Source organism: Nelumbo lutea, chromosome 1, assembly GCF_056320005.1.
Source record: "Nelumbo lutea isolate HS-2025 chromosome 1, American lotus-T2T, whole genome shotgun sequence".
NCBI classification, from domain to species: domain Eukaryota; kingdom Viridiplantae; phylum Streptophyta; class Magnoliopsida; order Proteales; family Nelumbonaceae; genus Nelumbo; species Nelumbo lutea.
In genome coordinates this window covers 196,802,392-196,819,463 of record NC_142684.1, presented here as the reverse complement: position 1 = coordinate 196,819,463, position 17,072 = coordinate 196,802,392, and the positions used below count along the sequence as shown (strand labels likewise).

The 17,072-nt window shown below is 39.9% G+C and overlaps 2 protein-coding genes across 2 annotated transcripts in view; one reads left to right on the top strand and one right to left on the bottom strand.

Annotated features, from left to right (window-relative positions):
* LOC148880207 (brefeldin A-inhibited guanine nucleotide-exchange protein 2-like) overlaps positions 1–13,692 on the top strand; it is a 61,534-nt gene extending 47,842 nt beyond the window's left edge. Inside the window, exons 8-11 of the mRNA XM_088962054.1 lie at positions 982–1,303; positions 1,431–1,812; positions 1,964–2,649; positions 12,799–13,692. Of these exons, the coding sequence (XP_088818180.1) occupies positions 982–1,303; positions 1,431–1,812; positions 1,964–2,649; positions 12,799–13,416 (2,008 nt within the window). The 3' untranslated portion in view covers positions 13,417–13,692. The remainder of the gene's footprint in view (positions 1–981; positions 1,304–1,430; positions 1,813–1,963; positions 2,650–12,798) is intronic.
* Positions 13,693–14,072: 380 nt separating this feature from the next.
* LOC148880206 (MATE efflux family protein) lies at positions 14,073–16,572 on the bottom strand. The gene has a single exon (XM_088962055.1). The coding sequence runs from the start codon at positions 15,992–15,994 to the stop codon at positions 14,465–14,467; it is 1,530 nt and encodes a 509-aa protein (XP_088818181.1). The 5' UTR covers positions 15,995–16,572; the 3' UTR covers positions 14,073–14,464.
* Between the last annotated feature and the right edge of the window lie 500 nt (positions 16,573–17,072).

Here is a 17,072-nt window from a genome sequence, read left to right as displayed (position 1 = left end):
AAAGACAAGTTAGAATTGTTAATTGAAGGGTTTGGAATCAATAAATCCAAGTAACTTATTTTATGTGGAAATATGTTATGGATGTTTTTCACAGAATCAGCTGTTAAATTGTAAGCAATGGCCCAGGAAATGATTTTTGCATGTGCATTGTGGGTGACGTTATCTATCTGGGAGTGTTTTGTTTTCAGAAATTCTATTGTTTCCCTCCGACCATAAGGACCAGAAAACAGCAGCAAGGTCATTTACCAGATGGTCTTCCTGGGGTGGGGCATGTCCTTGATGTGCCAACGTTGTAAGAACTCCATAGTAGAGAGGAGGAACACCCAACTCAGATGAAAATAGCCAGGAAAATTTGAAACTCTACTATCAAAAAAAAAATGAAACTCTACTAATCTATTAAGGTGTTTTCTATTTTACTGTCTTTTTGCAATTGGTTTTGGCAAAACTACCATTGAAACTTTGAATATTTGCACATACAAATTGAAAGTTTTCTAATATATCAATTTTTTTTTTAATTATAGGGGAAATATCAGGTGATATTTAATTATAAAAAAGTGATATTTGGATTTTTTTAATTTCAAAATATGTTTTTATTCCATCCATTAGTAAATGGGGAAATATTGGAAAATTTCAATGTGTTTGGTGAAATTGCAGACCATGCTCCCAACTACCATCTATGAATCAACTAATGGCAGCCTGTCAGTCATCCTTAACCTGCTGATGTGCTCGTCCAACAAATCCATCACTCTATGAACTTGGAGTGGAGCCTTTATCTCAGCACAAACTTGAGTAACCTGATCCTATAGGATTGAGTAGGTCAAAAGTACCTTCTCTTCCATATTCCTAAAAGCCTTTCCCCTGTAAATATTCTTAATAATTCCTTATAAACATCTTCAGTTCAGTTTTTAATACTTTTTTCTCTGTTGCTGCTATCAAATGATTGTGGAATATTAAATATTTCTTGCGAATCTTTTCATACAGGCACTACAATATGAACCGTATCAGGCTTGTGTGGTCAAGAATCTGGAATGTTCTCTCTGAATTCTTTGTGACCATTGGCTGTTCTGAAAATCTCTCTATTGCAATTTTTGCAATGGATTCCTTACGCCAGTTGGCAATGAAATTCTTAGATCGAGAAGAGTTGGCTAATTATAATTTCCAGAATGAGTTTATGAAGCCTTTTGTCGTTGTCATGCGTAAAAGCAGTGCTGTAGAAATCAGAGAATTGATTATCAGATGTGTCTCACAAATGGTTTTGTCCCGTGTCAATAATGTCAAGTCAGGATGGAAATGCATGTTCATGGTATTCTTTCCTACTTGATATTCCTATGTGGATCTTATGTACATTCAAATGTATGGTCAATTTTGTTAGTAATGTTACTCGAGGATTAATTGTTGTGTGTGTGTGTGTGTGTATTTCACATTTTCAGGTTTTCACAACTGCAGCTTATGATGACCACAAGAATATTGTACTTTTGGCCTTTGAGTTAATTGAGAAGATTGTGCGGGACTACTTCCCTTACATAACTGAAACTGAAACTACCACCTTTACAGACTGTGTGAACTGTCTGATTGCATTTACCAATAGCAAGTTCGACAAAGATATCAGTCTCAATGCTATTGGTTTCCTTCGGTTCTGTGCTGCAAAACTTGCTGAAGGTGATCTTGGTTTTTCATCAAGGAATAAGGACAAGGATGCATTTGGAAAGAGTACTCTGTCATTACCTCAAACGGGCAAAGATGGAAAACAGGACAGTGCAGAGTTTGCCGATAAGGATGACCATCTCTATTTCTGGTTCCCATTGTTGGCTGGTATAGTTATTGTTTTACATTGGTAGATCGCACTATTGATATTCTATTTGTTTTAGCCTTCAGTGCTAAACACATTTTATAGAACTATTCTTTTGAAATATAAACAATCAATGCACAGAAATGGTATGACATTTTTTGTCTCTTTGTGCAGGGTTATCAGAACTTAGCTTTGACCCAAGGTCTGATATCAGAAAAATTTCCCTGCAAGTCTTGTTTGAGACTTTACGCCACCATGGCCATCTTTTCTCATTGCCTTTGTGGGAACGCGTCTTCGATTCCGTCCTTTTCCCTATATTTGATTATGTTCGTCATGCTATTGATCCATCTGAGGGAAGCTTACAAGGCCAGGGACCTGAAAGTGATCTAAATGAGCTAGATCAAGATGCATGGCTTTATGAAACATGTACTCTGGCCCTTGAATTGGTTGTAGATCTTTTTGTAAAATTTTATAATACCGTCAATCCGCTATTAAGAAAAGTGCTGATGTTGCTGGTGAATTTTATCAAGCGCCCCCACCAAAGCCTGGCTGGAATTGGCGTTGCTGCTTTTGTTCGGTTAATGAGCAGTGCCGGTTCTCTATTTTCTGAGGACAAATGGCTTGAAGTGGTTTTGTCATTGAAGGAAGCAGCTACTGCTACACTTCCTGATTTTTCTCATATTAATGATGGAAATGATGTGGTAAGAAACCATGAAGATTCTCCAACTAAAGAAAGTAATGGAGAATCTGCTGGGTCTGTTCAGCTTGATGATGATCTGGGGAACCTCAGAGCACGTAATATTTATTTTGCAATTTCTGATGCCAAGTGTCGTACTGCTGTTCAACTTCTGTTACTTCAGGTATGTCATTTTCTTCTGCTTTCACTACTTTTCACCTCCTTTTATCACTAACACTAATACTAACAATTAAATTATACAAGATGTATGCAAGTGAGAAGGACTATGGATGCAAAATTACTTTGGGGAAAAGTATGCTGTCCTCCCTTCCTTTGCACTTGCTCTCAAATCTCAATGCATCCAATATCAATAGGAATGGTCAATATCTTAGAATAGAAAGTGAGGGGCTTCCTTTGGAGAGGTTGGAAAGAAGAGAAGAAGTTTCATTTAATTAACTGGAACAAAGTCTGCAAACCAAAAACCCAGGGTGGTTTAGGTGTGAGAAGAGTAAAGAATTTTAATATTGCCCTTCTAGGAAAATGGTTTTGGTGTTCTGGAGAAAATCAAAGGGGCTTGTGGAGGAGAGTGATCCTTGCCAAGTATGGTGACAGAAATCTTGGATGGGATTGAGGAACTGCTAGCCAGTCCTATGGTTGCACAGTCTGGAATGGAATTGAAAAGGCTTGTTGGTGTTTTTGCAAGGGGGTGAAGTTTAGGACTGGGGATGGGTCGAGACTGAAGCTTTGGAAGAATGTATGGTGTGGAGAAAGGCCTCTGGCAGTGGACAAGGAATCCAAAGTAGCTGACTGTATGCAGCTGCAAGATGGAAATGTGGTATGGCTTCCTCATTTTAAAAGAAGCTTAAATGATTGGGAGGTGGATACATTGATGGAAATGGTGCATTTGCTATATTACACAGAAGTAGAAATTGGGAGGGCCGACTATAGATTTTGGCAATGGGACAAGGCAGGAAAGTTCACAGTCAAATCTTTTCACAATGTTTTAACCAGTAGAGGAGCAGTTAATTCCTGCCAACATCAGTTGGTGCAACCGTGCAAGAATGTTCTCTCAAAAATTGCTTTTTTTTTTTTTTTTTTTTTTGTCTGGACTGCTTATTTAAACAAAATCCTAACCAGGGATAATCTCTTGTGAAAGGGCATTCTTTTGGACTCTCATAGATTGTGTTCTCTGCAAAAGTTACTCAGAATCTGTGGACCACCTGTTCTTACACTCATTTTTCTTATGAGATATGGTCCAGAGTAGCCCAACTTTTTGAGGTACAAAGCTGTTGTCCAGGATCAGTAGTGGAGTTTATTAAAGGTTGGAGGGTTAAAGGTCTGATTTAAAGAGGAAACTGATCTGAAACTTAGTCCAAACAGTGGTGTTTTGGTGCTTATGGCAGGAGAGAAAGACAAGAATCTTCAAAAATAAGAGCAACTCTTCCAGTTCTGTTTTTTCAGAAAACTTTGGGAAAAATGCATTTCCGGATTATGGGCCATTCGCACTTTAAGAATACAAGTTTTAGTTCCCTAATTGTATATGAAAATTTTTTTGTAAAGCAGGGTAGGGGATATAGTGCTGCCAGGGCAGTTTTTTTATCAGTCCCTGTGTACATCATCTTGTTATACATGTTTTGTAATCTTAATATAAGTCTTACCTTACCTTAAGTGAACCAAATCCCCCCCCCCCCCCCCCTTCACTCATACAACGAACAACTAACCACTCTCCTAACATGCATACAACTGTATCACAGATGCCTAATACCTCAAAACCAAACCAGCCCATTGCCTACTACACCATGATCTTAAGAGAAAAAATCTTAGAAAGTTTCATCTGCAACAAATCCACCCCTTTTCTGGCTCCATAAAAACTTTTTTTTTGGCAGACCTCTTAACCACCCAAGAAGAACAGACCCAATTTCTTACCAATTTGAATTTCTCTATCAACCACCTTCACCAAATCTGTCTCTACCTGCTTAACTTGATCAAATTAAATCTCATCATCTTCCTTATGCTACTCTAATTCTTCTTTGGAATCTGCCCCTGATTCTTCTACATATTCATTATCCATATCATCTTCAGAGATGTCACCACCATGTTTGACATGGGGAGGTTGGAAAATTTTGGCCTTTTGTCATGAGGGGGACAAGAAAGGGAATCGGTTATTAATTTCAATTGGGTACATGGATCAGCTAATGGTTTGGATGATGCCATCTCTGAACAAAGGGCAAATAGAAAAGATCTATTTAGGAGTGAGCTATAAAATGTAAACAAGGGGATTAGGTGACAGTTGCTAACCTGAGCTGAGGGATGCTTGACATATTTGTATGTACCTCATTCTTCCTTCTTTCTCTTAACCAATAAAATCCTAGTTACCAATAAACAAATAACAAAGAAAATTTTCCTCTTCCTCTACTATAGCTAAAAGAATTTAGATTTGGAATCTGCCTTCATAAGGTATCGTTAAGCTAATTTTGATGGTCGAAGCTTCAGTAATCCAGGGTGTGAAAATATTATATTACAGATGCGTAGAACAGTCTAGATTGAAATCGAAAGGAGAGAAAGAAAAGAGAGGAAAATAGTGGAGAGAAACTGCCGATCTGATTAGAGAGAGAGAGAGATATGAATGTCTTAATCCTCTCTAAGTAGTCGGCCCAGCTTTATATTATCTTTAAATAAAATACAGAATTACAGATATACCCTTGTTTATGAAAAATAGTGGATTGGAGTGTCCTTAATTCAAGATGGAATTGCTAAACTACCCTTCTGCCCAAAACATCCAAAAATACAAGGTGGTAAGCAAACATGTGAGCATCAGGAAATAAAACAGAATGAGGCATCTTATTTTGAAGAATTGGTGAAGGCATTCTTTTAATGAGATAGCAGGCAGTAAGAACAACACCACTCCAATAAATTTTTAGCACATGCATCTGAATAAGGAGGGCCCTGTAACTTCTAGCAGATGGCGGTTTTTGCATTCAGCCACACCATTTTGCTGTGGTGTATCGATACAAGATGTCTGATGTATGATTCCATGCTCATTATAAAATTTAGTAAATGGTGAAGACATGTATTCTTTAGCATTACCAGATTGGATAACACATAGTGGAGCCAAACTAGTTTTTTGTTTCCATAAAGAAAGTCTTGAATCATAGTTTTCAAGGTGCCAAGTGAGGCTAGGCGACAGGGGGGCACCCAGTCATCTAGTTGCCTAGGCGATGGATTTTTTTATGTAGAAGATCCTTGGGTAGTTCCCTAGGTACCATAACCGTATTTCCTTAATATTATTCATAATTTTCATAAGAAAAGTATAGAGTTAATGTTGAAGTATAGAAAATCAACATATTAATGAGAAGAAGAAAAAGAAGGAAAAAAACATTAAAAAAATATAAGGGTTGAACCCTTATTTTTGTTATAGGAAAAGAAGAGAAAAAGTAGTAGTAGAAAATGTGTTGATTAGACAAAATTTTAAGTTCTTCCTTACTTGTTGGTTCAGGTTTTAAAGTCTTTGAGGGTTCAATACAGCATTTAGCAATGTTTGTATTGATTAAACCCTAACAAATAAGAAAATAATAAAAAGAAATTAGTATATAAACACACAAAATGAATATTTTAGTTTAATAGTGCCTATTTTATAATTATAATGTTAAAAAATAAAGAATAAAAAAGTATTTTATAATACATAGTACAAAACTGCTTGGCGATTAGGCGAGGCGAGCCTCAAAGGGCGCCTTGTCACCTAGGTGTCGCCTTGACAACTATGACTTGAATACAAAAAATAATTCAGACTTCTCCTTTAACAAATATAACCAGGCAACTCTTGAAAAATCATTAACAAAATAACACGGCAAGGAAACAAAAGTCATTAACAAAATACTTGAACCCCAAATAAGACACTACAGGACATGGACCCCAAACATCTAAATGAATTAATTGAAAAGGTTTAAACACATGATTCATAGCTTGAGGAGAAAAAAACCCAATGACCCTTGCTAAGCTACGCATCACACTCAAAACTAGTGTCGGACCAAAGAGAAGGAACCATACACGTAAAGTCTGCAATGAAGGATGACCCAACTGGCAATGAAATTGAAAAGGAGACACCAGAAGAAGACTGTAAGGTAGTAGATCCTAAGTCACCTTGCAAGTAGTTTAAACCACTAGATTCAACTCCACCAATCCGCTTCTTCATCTTGAAGTCCTGAAACACACAATAAGAAAGAGAAAAGGTAACAAAACAATATGGTGATTTTGTAAGCTTACTAACAGACATAAGGTTGAAGGGAAAGTGAGGAACATGAAGAACAAATGATAAAGACAGTTGGGGTGTTGGGTCCACATGTCCTATGCCAGATATTGGAGATTTATATCCATTAGCAAGAGTAATATGTTGGACAGAAAAAGACAAATGAGTTAATTGAGAAAAAATAGATGAAGTACCTGACATGTGATCGGTAGCTCTTGAGTCAGTGACCCATGGAGATGATGAGGTAGAGAGAAGACAAAGTGGAGCCAGTACCTGACGACTGAGCAAGAGTAGCAGTGGAGGAAGACGAGGCTACAACTAGACATGTTCACGGGCCAGGCTTCGGGCCTAACTTTACACTGTGTTGGACTCGGGCTTGGGGCCAGGCCCATTGAAATTTTGGCAAAATCCAAGCCCAAGCTCGGCCCATAAACAGGTCTAGCTGCAACCAATTGATTATGCTCTACCTTAGAAATAGTCATCGTCTTCCCTTTTGGCTGATTGTTTGTAGCACTGTGATACATCATCTGGATAGGTGACTTGGTTAGCATAACTTCCCAGTTTCTTTAACAGACGACAATACTCCACAGTATGTCCCTTATGATGACAATATGAGTAGAACTAAACTCTATACAGATATCTATAATAACCAATTGTATGTCCTCCAAACCCACAATGAGTACAAAACTTAGTATTACCATTTCTGCTTCGTCTACGACCACCCTGAATACCATTATCACCTCTACCACCTGAGAAATCTAAAGGACCACAACCACCACTGCCACGTCTTCCTCCATAAGTACTCCGACCTCGTCCACTATTTCCATACATAACCAGTGCTGCTTGATCGGATGTTTGGGTGGACTCTGATAATTTGGCCCTCTACAGTCAGGAAAATACATCCTTCATGTTAGGTAGCTCTGGACTGCCCAAAACCTGAGCTCTCACTGTTTTGTATTTGTATTCAGGTTCGATTCCTCTGCTTTTCCATAACAGTTACGTCACTGGTAATAGGATGATATATATTCATTTCCTCACAAATTCTCACCATTAATTGGCCCACTGTCAAGATTAGTGAGCCAATTAATGGTGTTGGCTGAACCTCCTTTAATGGTAAGATTTAATAAACCCAGGTCTCTTGCAATCCTGATGCCAGTTAGTGCTGCCATGACTTCAGCCTTTGTTGAGGAAGCTATCCCAATCGGCCCACTAAAAACCCAACTGGTAGTACCATCTCTTCTACGAATTACACCTCCAATACCCGCTGCACCTGGGTTTCCGAAGGCACTCCCATCAAAGTACAAAGTTGTCTCCCCTTCCTCGGCAAATCTGAAACTGTGGGAAGTATTTAGGTGTATGTGATTAGAGTGAAGAAAATTACGGCATTTCTTTGGAGGTCAACAAATGTGACCTCTGAAATAATTTGAGCTGGAAGTCCACAGGAAGCATCTGTAACAGATTAGAGAAATAAGTTCCTTAACAGTTTTTTTTTTCTGTTGGTAAACACCTGATTATTTCTCTCTTCCCAAATGCTCCAAAATATAGCATGTGCAGTTGCCATAAAGTTTTCCCTCTTTTGCTTAAACCTCTTCCTGACCATTGTCCTAAGCATTCAACCACATGTTCTGGGAAAAGCCAACTGTGTTCAATGTTAGGAAAAAGTTCCAAGTTTTTCTAGTTTCCTCACAGTGAAGTAGGATGTTGTTGGCAGATTCCCCGGCTTTAAGGCAGAAACAACAGACATGAGGGGATAGATAAGACCTTCCATGGTTCTTTTTCTGAAGGAGATCATAAGTGTTGATTTTCTTTAGGCTGGCCTCCCACACAAAAAACCAGACCCTGGAAGGGATATGGGCACACCAAGTTCTCTTGTAGGGGTACTGATCAGTGGTTGTTCTTCCCTAACTAAAGCCTTTGAAGTAAGATTTGGTTGAAAACTTACCAGATGGGTGAAGGGTCCACACACGAAGGTCAGGGGAATTTTGTGCAGTTGCCATAAAGTTTTCCCTCTTTTGCTTAAACCTCTTCCTGACCATTGTCCTAAGCATTCAACCACATGTTCTGGGAAAAGCCAACTGTGTTCAATGTTAGGAAAAAGTTCCAAGTTTTTCTAGTTTCCTCACAGTGAAGTAGGATGTTGTTGGCAGATTCCCCGGCTTTAAGGCAGAAACAACAGACATGAGGGGATAGATAAGACCTTCCATGGTTCTTTTTCTGAAGGAGATCATAAGTGTTGATTTTCTTTAGGCTGGCCTCCCACACAAAAAACCAGACCCTGGAAGGGATATGGGCACACCAAGTTCTCTTGTAGGGGTACTGATCAGTGGTTGTTCTTCCCTAACTAAAGCCTTTGAAGTAAGATTTGGTTGAAAACTTACCAGATGGGTGAAGGGTCCACACACGAAGGTCAGGGGAATTTTGTGCAGTTGCCATAAAGTTTTCCCTCTTTTGCTTAAACCTCTTCCTGACCATTGTCCTAAGCATTCAACCACATGTTCTGGGAAAAGCCAACTGTGTTCAATGTTAGGAAAAAGTTCCAAGTTTTTCTAGTTTCCTCACAGTGAAGTAGGATGTTGTTGGCAGATTCCCCGGCTTTAAGGCAGAAACAACAGACATGAGGGGATAGATAAGACCTTCCATGGTTCTTTTTCTGAAGGAGATCATAAGTGTTGATTTTCTTTAGGCTGGCCTCCCACACAAAAAACCAGACCCTGGAAGGGATATGGGCACACCAAGTTCTCTTGTAGGGGTACTGATCAGTGGTTGTTCTTCCCTAACTAAAGCCTTTGAAGTAAGATTTGGTTGAAAACTTACCAGATGGGTGAAGGGTCCACACACGAAGGTCAGGGGAATTTTGTGCAGTTGCCATAAAGTTTTCCCTCTTTTGCTTAAACCTCTTCCTGACCATTGTCCTAAGCATTCAACCACATGTTCTGGGAAAAGCCAACTGTGTTCAATGTTAGGAAAAAGTTCCAAGTTTTTCTAGTTTCCTCACAGTGAAGTAGGATGTTGTTGGCAGATTCCCCGGCTTTAAGGCAGAAACAACAGACATGAGGGGATAGATAAGACCTTCCATGGTTCTTTTTCTGAAGGAGATCATAAGTGTTGATTTTCTTTAGGCTGGCCTCCCACACAAAAAACCAGACCCTGGAAGGGATATGGGCACACCAAGTTCTCTTGTAGGGGTACTGATCAGTGGTTGTTCTTCCCTAACTAAAGCCTTTGAAGTAAGATTTGGTTGAAAACTTACCAGATGGGTGAAGGGTCCACACACGAAGGTCAGGGGAATTTTGTGCAGTTGCCATAAAGTTTTCCCTCTTTTGCTTAAACCTCTTCCTGACCATTGTCCTAAGCATTCAACCACATGTTCTGGGAAAAGCCAACTGTGTTCAATGTTAGGAAAAAGTTCCAAGTTTTTCTAGTTTCCTCACAGTGAAGTAGGATGTTGTTGGCAGATTCCCCGGCTTTAAGGCAGAAACAACAGACATGAGGGGATAGATAAGACCTTCCATGGTTCTTTTTCTGAAGATCATAAGTGTTGATTTTCTTTAGGCTGGCCTCCCACACAAAAAACCAGACCCTGGAAGGGATATGGGCACACCAAATTCTCTTGTAGGGGTACTGATCAGTGGTTGTTCTTCCCTAACTAAAGCCTTTGAAGTAAGATTTGGTTGAAAACTTACCAGATGGGTGAAGGGTCCACACACGAAGGTCAGGGGAATTTTGGGCAGGGTATACCTCTCTCAGGGTGTGCAAGAAGTTAGTGGTTTCACCAAGTTCCAGGTCTCTTAGTGGTCTCCTAAGAGTTAGGTTCCAATTGAAATAGGGGGGGGAGGGGGCAAAACTGGGATATGGAAGCTTCTTGGTTTGAGGTAAGGCTGAAAAGACGAGGGAAGGAGTTGGCCAAGGTTGAGTTACCCCACCATAGATCAGTCCAGAACTTAATTCTGTCACTCTTGCCCACCTTCTATCTGACAAAAGAGATTAAAAAAGTGTAAGTCAAGGTTATACCTGTCCAAGGGTGGGGTGTCTTTGACCCGATTCAAGTGAAGCTTGCTATCCCAACCGTTGGTGTGCTTCCCATATTTGCTAGTGATTTTACAGCAGTCCATAGCACACTTGGTTCTAGGGGGAATCACCACAACCATTTACTGAGAAGAGCTGTGTTTCTTTCTTTCAAGTAGCCCTCCCAACCTACCACCCTCCTTTGGTTTGCAGACCTGAGACCACCTCACAGGGTGTGAGCCCCTTTCCCCACCTTCCCAAATAAAATTTCTCTGAAGCTCTTCTAACTGAATAGCTATTTTGTTTGGAAAGCGGAAAATAGAAAGGTAGTAGGTGGGTAGGTTTGCCAGAGAGGCTCTAATGAGAGTGAGTCTCCCCCCTTTGGGCAGGTAATTCCTTTTCCATGAGGCCAGCTTCTTCTCACATTTTTCTGTATTAGTTCCCAAAAACTTTGATTTCTCAGATTCCCTCCAAGCGGCATCCCCAGATAGGAGAAGGAGAGGTTTTCCGCTTTGCATCCCAAGATATTATGCTTTCTTGGGAAAAGACAGTACAGTTTTTGGTGAACAAGAAAATGGAGATAGAGGATGAGGAAAAGGGAGATACAGAGTGTGAACTTCTTTTATCCTTTTTCCTGTTTTGCATTCAAGTTCCTTTCTGTTAAGTGCCATATCTATTGATAACATTATGAGTGCTTATTCATAAAAAAAAAACATTATGAGTGCTTAAATCATTTCTTACTACTTGAACCCATGCCCTTTTCAGTCTGCCCTAGCTCTTCTACCCTCTTCAACTTGTAACAGATGACCTTTCTTACAGGTGCTGTAGATGGTCTTCTATGCATGTTAGTTGTGACCTAACTGGCCAAATATCTTAGTATACCTTCTCTCATTTAGTTGCCTATTGGAGCTACTTTTAAGTTTCTTCCAAGGACTTCATTTCTGACCCTGTCCTTTCCAGTTTTTCCACTCATCTATCTCAACGTTTGTATTTCTGGTCGGTGCCCAGGAATTGACTAGTCAATCACAAAAAATCTATACCCTAAATATAAGATACTGATTTGATTTCATGCAAGTTAATAACTTAATATAGACAACAAATATGCACTAAAAGAATGACACGGTAACCGAGGGTAGCTCAGTTGGTATACTGGCTGATTTGTCCAAGTGAAATGTGGATTCGAGTCCTGCTACCATCGACTTTGAAAGAAAAAAGTTACAAGTAAATACCAATTGGTGTGATGCTGTGCTATTCAAAAAAGTAACCACCCCTATGGGGGATTCATGTGTTGATTAAATTGTGGACCAGCCGACCAGGCTGGGTTAGAAACAATCCCCGCAAAACTTTTTTTTTTTTCGATATCTGAAAGCAGAAGTGATCACCCTTTGTTGTTGCCTTTGTCTTTAAAAGGAAGAGTACAACCTTGATTATCTTGTTACCCCTTCGTCTATGCCAACCTTTTACCAGCATAACACTGAACGGGAGAAAAACTTAAAGATCACCAGTCTTCTTTTATTCTCTGTCTTCTTTCTATTTATATATTATTAACCACTCATGTAAAATCACAAATGCATAAAGCAACTAGCATGAATATACCTAATAAAAGCATATATGATATTATTTAAATAATTACAGATAAGCACAAACAAATTAAGTTTTAAAATAACTTTATATCTGACTATGTCTGTATGTGTATGAGAGAGAGAGGTGTTATGCATGATGCATCTTTATGTTTTGTTATCGTTGCTCAAAAAGAGAGGGAAAAACACTAGAGTTATCTTTTCATATATCTAATATTTTAAGCTCTTTTGCTACATTAACATTTTCTTTATAAAGATAAGTATCTAGTTGGGTTTGTTATACTGAAGTCATGCAACCTATATCGGGGTGGGGACTGGGGAGTTTATGGAGTTAAATAAATATTTTGTTTGTACATATTAGATACCATTGAATTTGTGAAGAGCTTTGTTAGATTAACAGTGTCTCTACTCTCTACAAATTGGCTTCCCAATTTCTTGTGCTTTCATTTGTTAGATTAACAGTCTGTCGTAAACCTGAGCTCTCTCCCTCAAATTTGTGTAGGCTGTGATGGAGATCTATGGCATCTATAGGGCTCAACTTTCAGAAAAGAACATTTTAGTGCTTTTTGAAGCATTGCACATTGTAGCCTCCCATGCTCACAACATAAACAGTGACAGTGACCTTAGATCAAAGCTACAGGAGCTTGGTTCCATGACCCAGATGCAGGACCCTCCATTATTGCGCCTTGAGAATGAGTCCTACCAGATTTGCCTTACATTGTTACAAAATCTCATTGTTGACAAAACCTTCAGTTATGACGAAGTTGAAGTTGAAAATCATCTTATTAACCTATGCAAGGAGATCTTGCAGTTTTACCTTAATACAGCACGCTCTGGACAGTTGTGTGAGTCATCTATTAATGGCCAGCCAAGGCCCAGCTGGTTGATTCCTCTTGGTTCTGCAAGAAGGAGAGAGTTGGCAGCACGTGCACCTCTCATTGTGGCAGCCCTCCAGGCCATATGTGCGTTGGGAGATGCTTCATTTACGAGGAACTTGGCCTGCTTCTTCCCCTTACTGTCAGGCTTGATAAGTTGTGAACATGGATCAAGTGAAGTTCAAGTGGCGTTGAGTGATATGCTCAGGACATCAGTTGGCCCAATTTTGCTTCGGTCTTGTTGAGTAGGGCATATCCGATTTTAAACTTTTAGATATATATATATATATATTTCAAATCCTTTGTAGTTCTCGTTATCTTATTTGTTCATTTTATTATTGACCAAGTGTAGGTTGTTAGTGTGTGACCAAGTAAAGCCATGGTTATTGGGTTGCTGAGTGCTTCTAGCGTAGAGCACAAAGTCATCCGGCATTCACAGATGTAGAAGGGTGTTATGATGTTGTATGCTGTAAGTCTTTTTTCGAGCCAATAAAATTACACGTAGAAGGTCGGCATTTAAAGGGCAGTTGATCAGGCCGTATAAATAGCCAAAAAATAAATAAAATTCCATGATTAGTATGGAAGCTATGACCTATGACTTGCATTGCACCATGTCAAAATATACAAATTTAGGCGATGTTTGGTATTGTTTACGTTTAGTTTTTTCGGCAAACGTTTATTGATGGTGCCACATAGGCATCATCTCAGCATTTTCTCTCTTGCTCTTCTACATATATCGAAAATGTAAAAAGTGAACTTTGGTTTATATGCATGCCAGCCGTTTGTAGAAATCATTTTTTGAAGCTTCCACAAACGGTCACGCATTTATTCATTGTTACTCTGAAGTGGTGCCTAGTGGCACCCAGTTGTCATAAACAGTTGCAATTATTGCATTTCTCGGTTTTATCAGAAAATAAACTACAAACGTTTATTCAATAAACATAAACGACATCAAACACATATGTATTAATTTTAAAAGTGTATAATGTTGGATGGCCAAACAAAAAATACAAATCTCTTGTTAAAATTTAATACAATGGATTTGCCTCCTCCTTTATGCTTATGCTTACGTTACGGCCATTCTTAATCGTAGGAGATGGTTTGCACTTGTACATGCCCGTGGTTTCAGTCGGTCTGCCTGTTGATGAATTCCTTAGTGAGAAGTAACTGAAAATGCGAGACCCGACCCAGGTTGACGTTCGTGACGTGACCTTCAACACGCGAGCAATGGACGAGATATAAACTAAAGCTAGTAGGAAGTTGGAACAGGAGAATGGCCATATATTATTAAATTTACACCATGATATTATCGACAGTCTCCAAATTGGTGTGTTCTTGGTGTCCTCCGCCTAGCTCATGCTCATCTGCGCCGCAAGCAAGATGTTGTGCCTTTTGGGCTTCTTCAACCCAATCAATCCGCCCAACAAACAGTAGCAACAAAATCAAACACGAGACCATCCCTACCAGGAAGGCCAGCAACAATCCACCGAGCGCAAGCCTAACCTTGAAAGCCAATACGATACCCAGTGGCAAAGTGAGCAAGTAGAAGCCACCGAGGTTGGCATACATCCCCAACCATGGCCTAGCTGTTCCACGAACTATTCCTCCACACACAGCCAACGGGAAATTTACCACCTCCACCAGTGCCATCAGCAACATCATTTTCTTTACGCCCCGCACAACCCCCTCATCATGGCTATACAGTGATCCCCACCCACCTCTGGCCGCTACCATTACTGAACCACCGATGCATCCACAAATAACGCTCACCGCCAACGATACATAAGCAGATTGGCAAGCAGGCCTGGACCGGTTTGCACCAAGCTCATTTGATACGCGTGTGGATGCACTGGTAGCTAATGAAAGCATGACTGAGTAGAGCAAATAATCGAAGTTCAGCACCACCGCTAACACCACTACTGCCTCTTTGGCATTCGCCAGACGTCCTGTCAGTAGGACCAATATCTCGTAACACCACCATTCAAGGCAGGTCGTGAGGCAGCACGTTCCCGAGAGCTTCAATAACTGCACCCACTCACTATATCCTTGATCCCACCACCCTCCTTTCCACCTTTCACTTTGTCTCCTCTCCATCGCCAGGACATATAAAGCAAGCAGAAGAACAACGATGAGATCGGTCACCCAGACCGACATGGAAACTCCCTCCAGACCTTTCGCCTTCGAGAGCAATATGTTGGTGGGCAGGTGAAGGGCTAGCGCCACAGCTGAACTTAACATAATTGGAATGGTTATGCTTTGAGAGCTCAAATAGGCCTTGAGAGGACAAAGAAACGATTTGACTACCAAGTCGGGGAGAAGATACATAAGATAATTCTTTGCAACGACTGAGATGTCCGGCTGTTGGCCAAAGCGTATGAGAATCTTGTCGACGTTGATCCATAAGAGAGCCACCGGAATAGTTGTCAGTAGTAGGAGAAAGGTGGCCATGACGAGCGTCTTATGAAGGAGCTTGTAGTTTTTTGCTCCGTAAGCCTGTCCACAGATGGGCTCCATGGCACCACAGAGCCCGTTTAAGACCGAAAATCCGGTGACGTTGGCGAAGGTGAAACCAAGCACCCCTCCCGCTAGTTGCAGCTGCCCCAGCCGACCAAGAAATGCAGTTGTGATGGCGAGCTTCGCAAACCACGTCAAATTCATGGCCATCAACGGAATGGCAATTCCCCGTTGCATCTTTAGCTCCGAGAGCACCACTTGTTTGAGGCCCGTCGTCGGCCATTCCTGATCCTGAGTGAGAGTTGAAGATAGCTGGCTGGGGATTTTCTCTCTTGGGTCCTCTTCCAATGCTGATGTAGTCGTGGACATGTTTACTGAGTAAAATGATCAATTGGTGTGGTACCTTTGTTCTTCACACACAGTATATCTGCTGGTTACGTTTCTTAAAATTGAAGAAAAAAACAAAAGATGGATGATGGAGTTCACTGATTTCGTGAAGGCTTTGGGCCTTTGGCTCTCGACACAACTTTAGTAAAGCTCGATAAAGGTGAGAAAAGTTGGTGGGCGTTGTAGTGCGCGATGAGAATGGTTTTCAAAGGCGAGGGGGATCTTGAGCTTTAACCCTTTAAAGGGTGTGGACAAATAATGGTCTTATCGTGGATGGCCGCACACGCACTCACTCATCAATCGAAGTTACTTAAACCGCTATTAGGCTTAATATAGTAGCTGCTGTATCTTCTGATATATATGATCTCAGTTCATCAATCTCCAAACATCTATGCTCAAGGAATATTCCAACTTCCTAGAGGCCACTGTATGGATACCCTGATAAAAAACTTCAACCACTTATTTCTTCTATTTTTATATATAATTTGTATTTTTTTATTTATGATGTCAAATGCTTGGCTCCTTTTCAATTAAGTGGTGTAACTGCTGACCCACAAAATTGTTTACTTATTTTTAGGCTCCATTTGGAAGAGTGCAAATTGATTATAGATGCACGTTCGGTGTAAACACAATTCATGAAAATGACAGCATTTATATTTGAACTGAATATATTTATATTTACATTCTTCCCAAACGGAGTCTTAATAGCATGTCCGGTTTTTTATATATTTTATGCATTTTGTATATTTTCCTCTTCTTATATAATTTTCATTTTATTTACAATATATTGGCTTAATTAACCCATTTAGATGATTGAACCACTAACCCATAAGCCAACATCCTGGGTTGACCCGTTTATACTTCTCTGGGGTCACAAGTCACAACACAGTTTGAAATATGGATAAATTTTAAAAGAAGTTTTCACTTCAAATTAATAAAGCTTATGGGTCTTTCTGTGCTGTGTATATCCTTTAAATGTATTTGTAAACCCTAATAGACCTAGTCACTTATTAAATGAATTTAATTCTTTAAAAACAACACCCCAAAACCTCAGTAGTCA

Excerpts from the sequence above, each read along its gene's own strand:
- LOC148880206 (XM_088962055.1), bottom strand. The coding sequence starts at position 15,994 with ATGTCCACGACTACATCAGCATTGGAAGAGGACCCAAGAGAGAAAATC.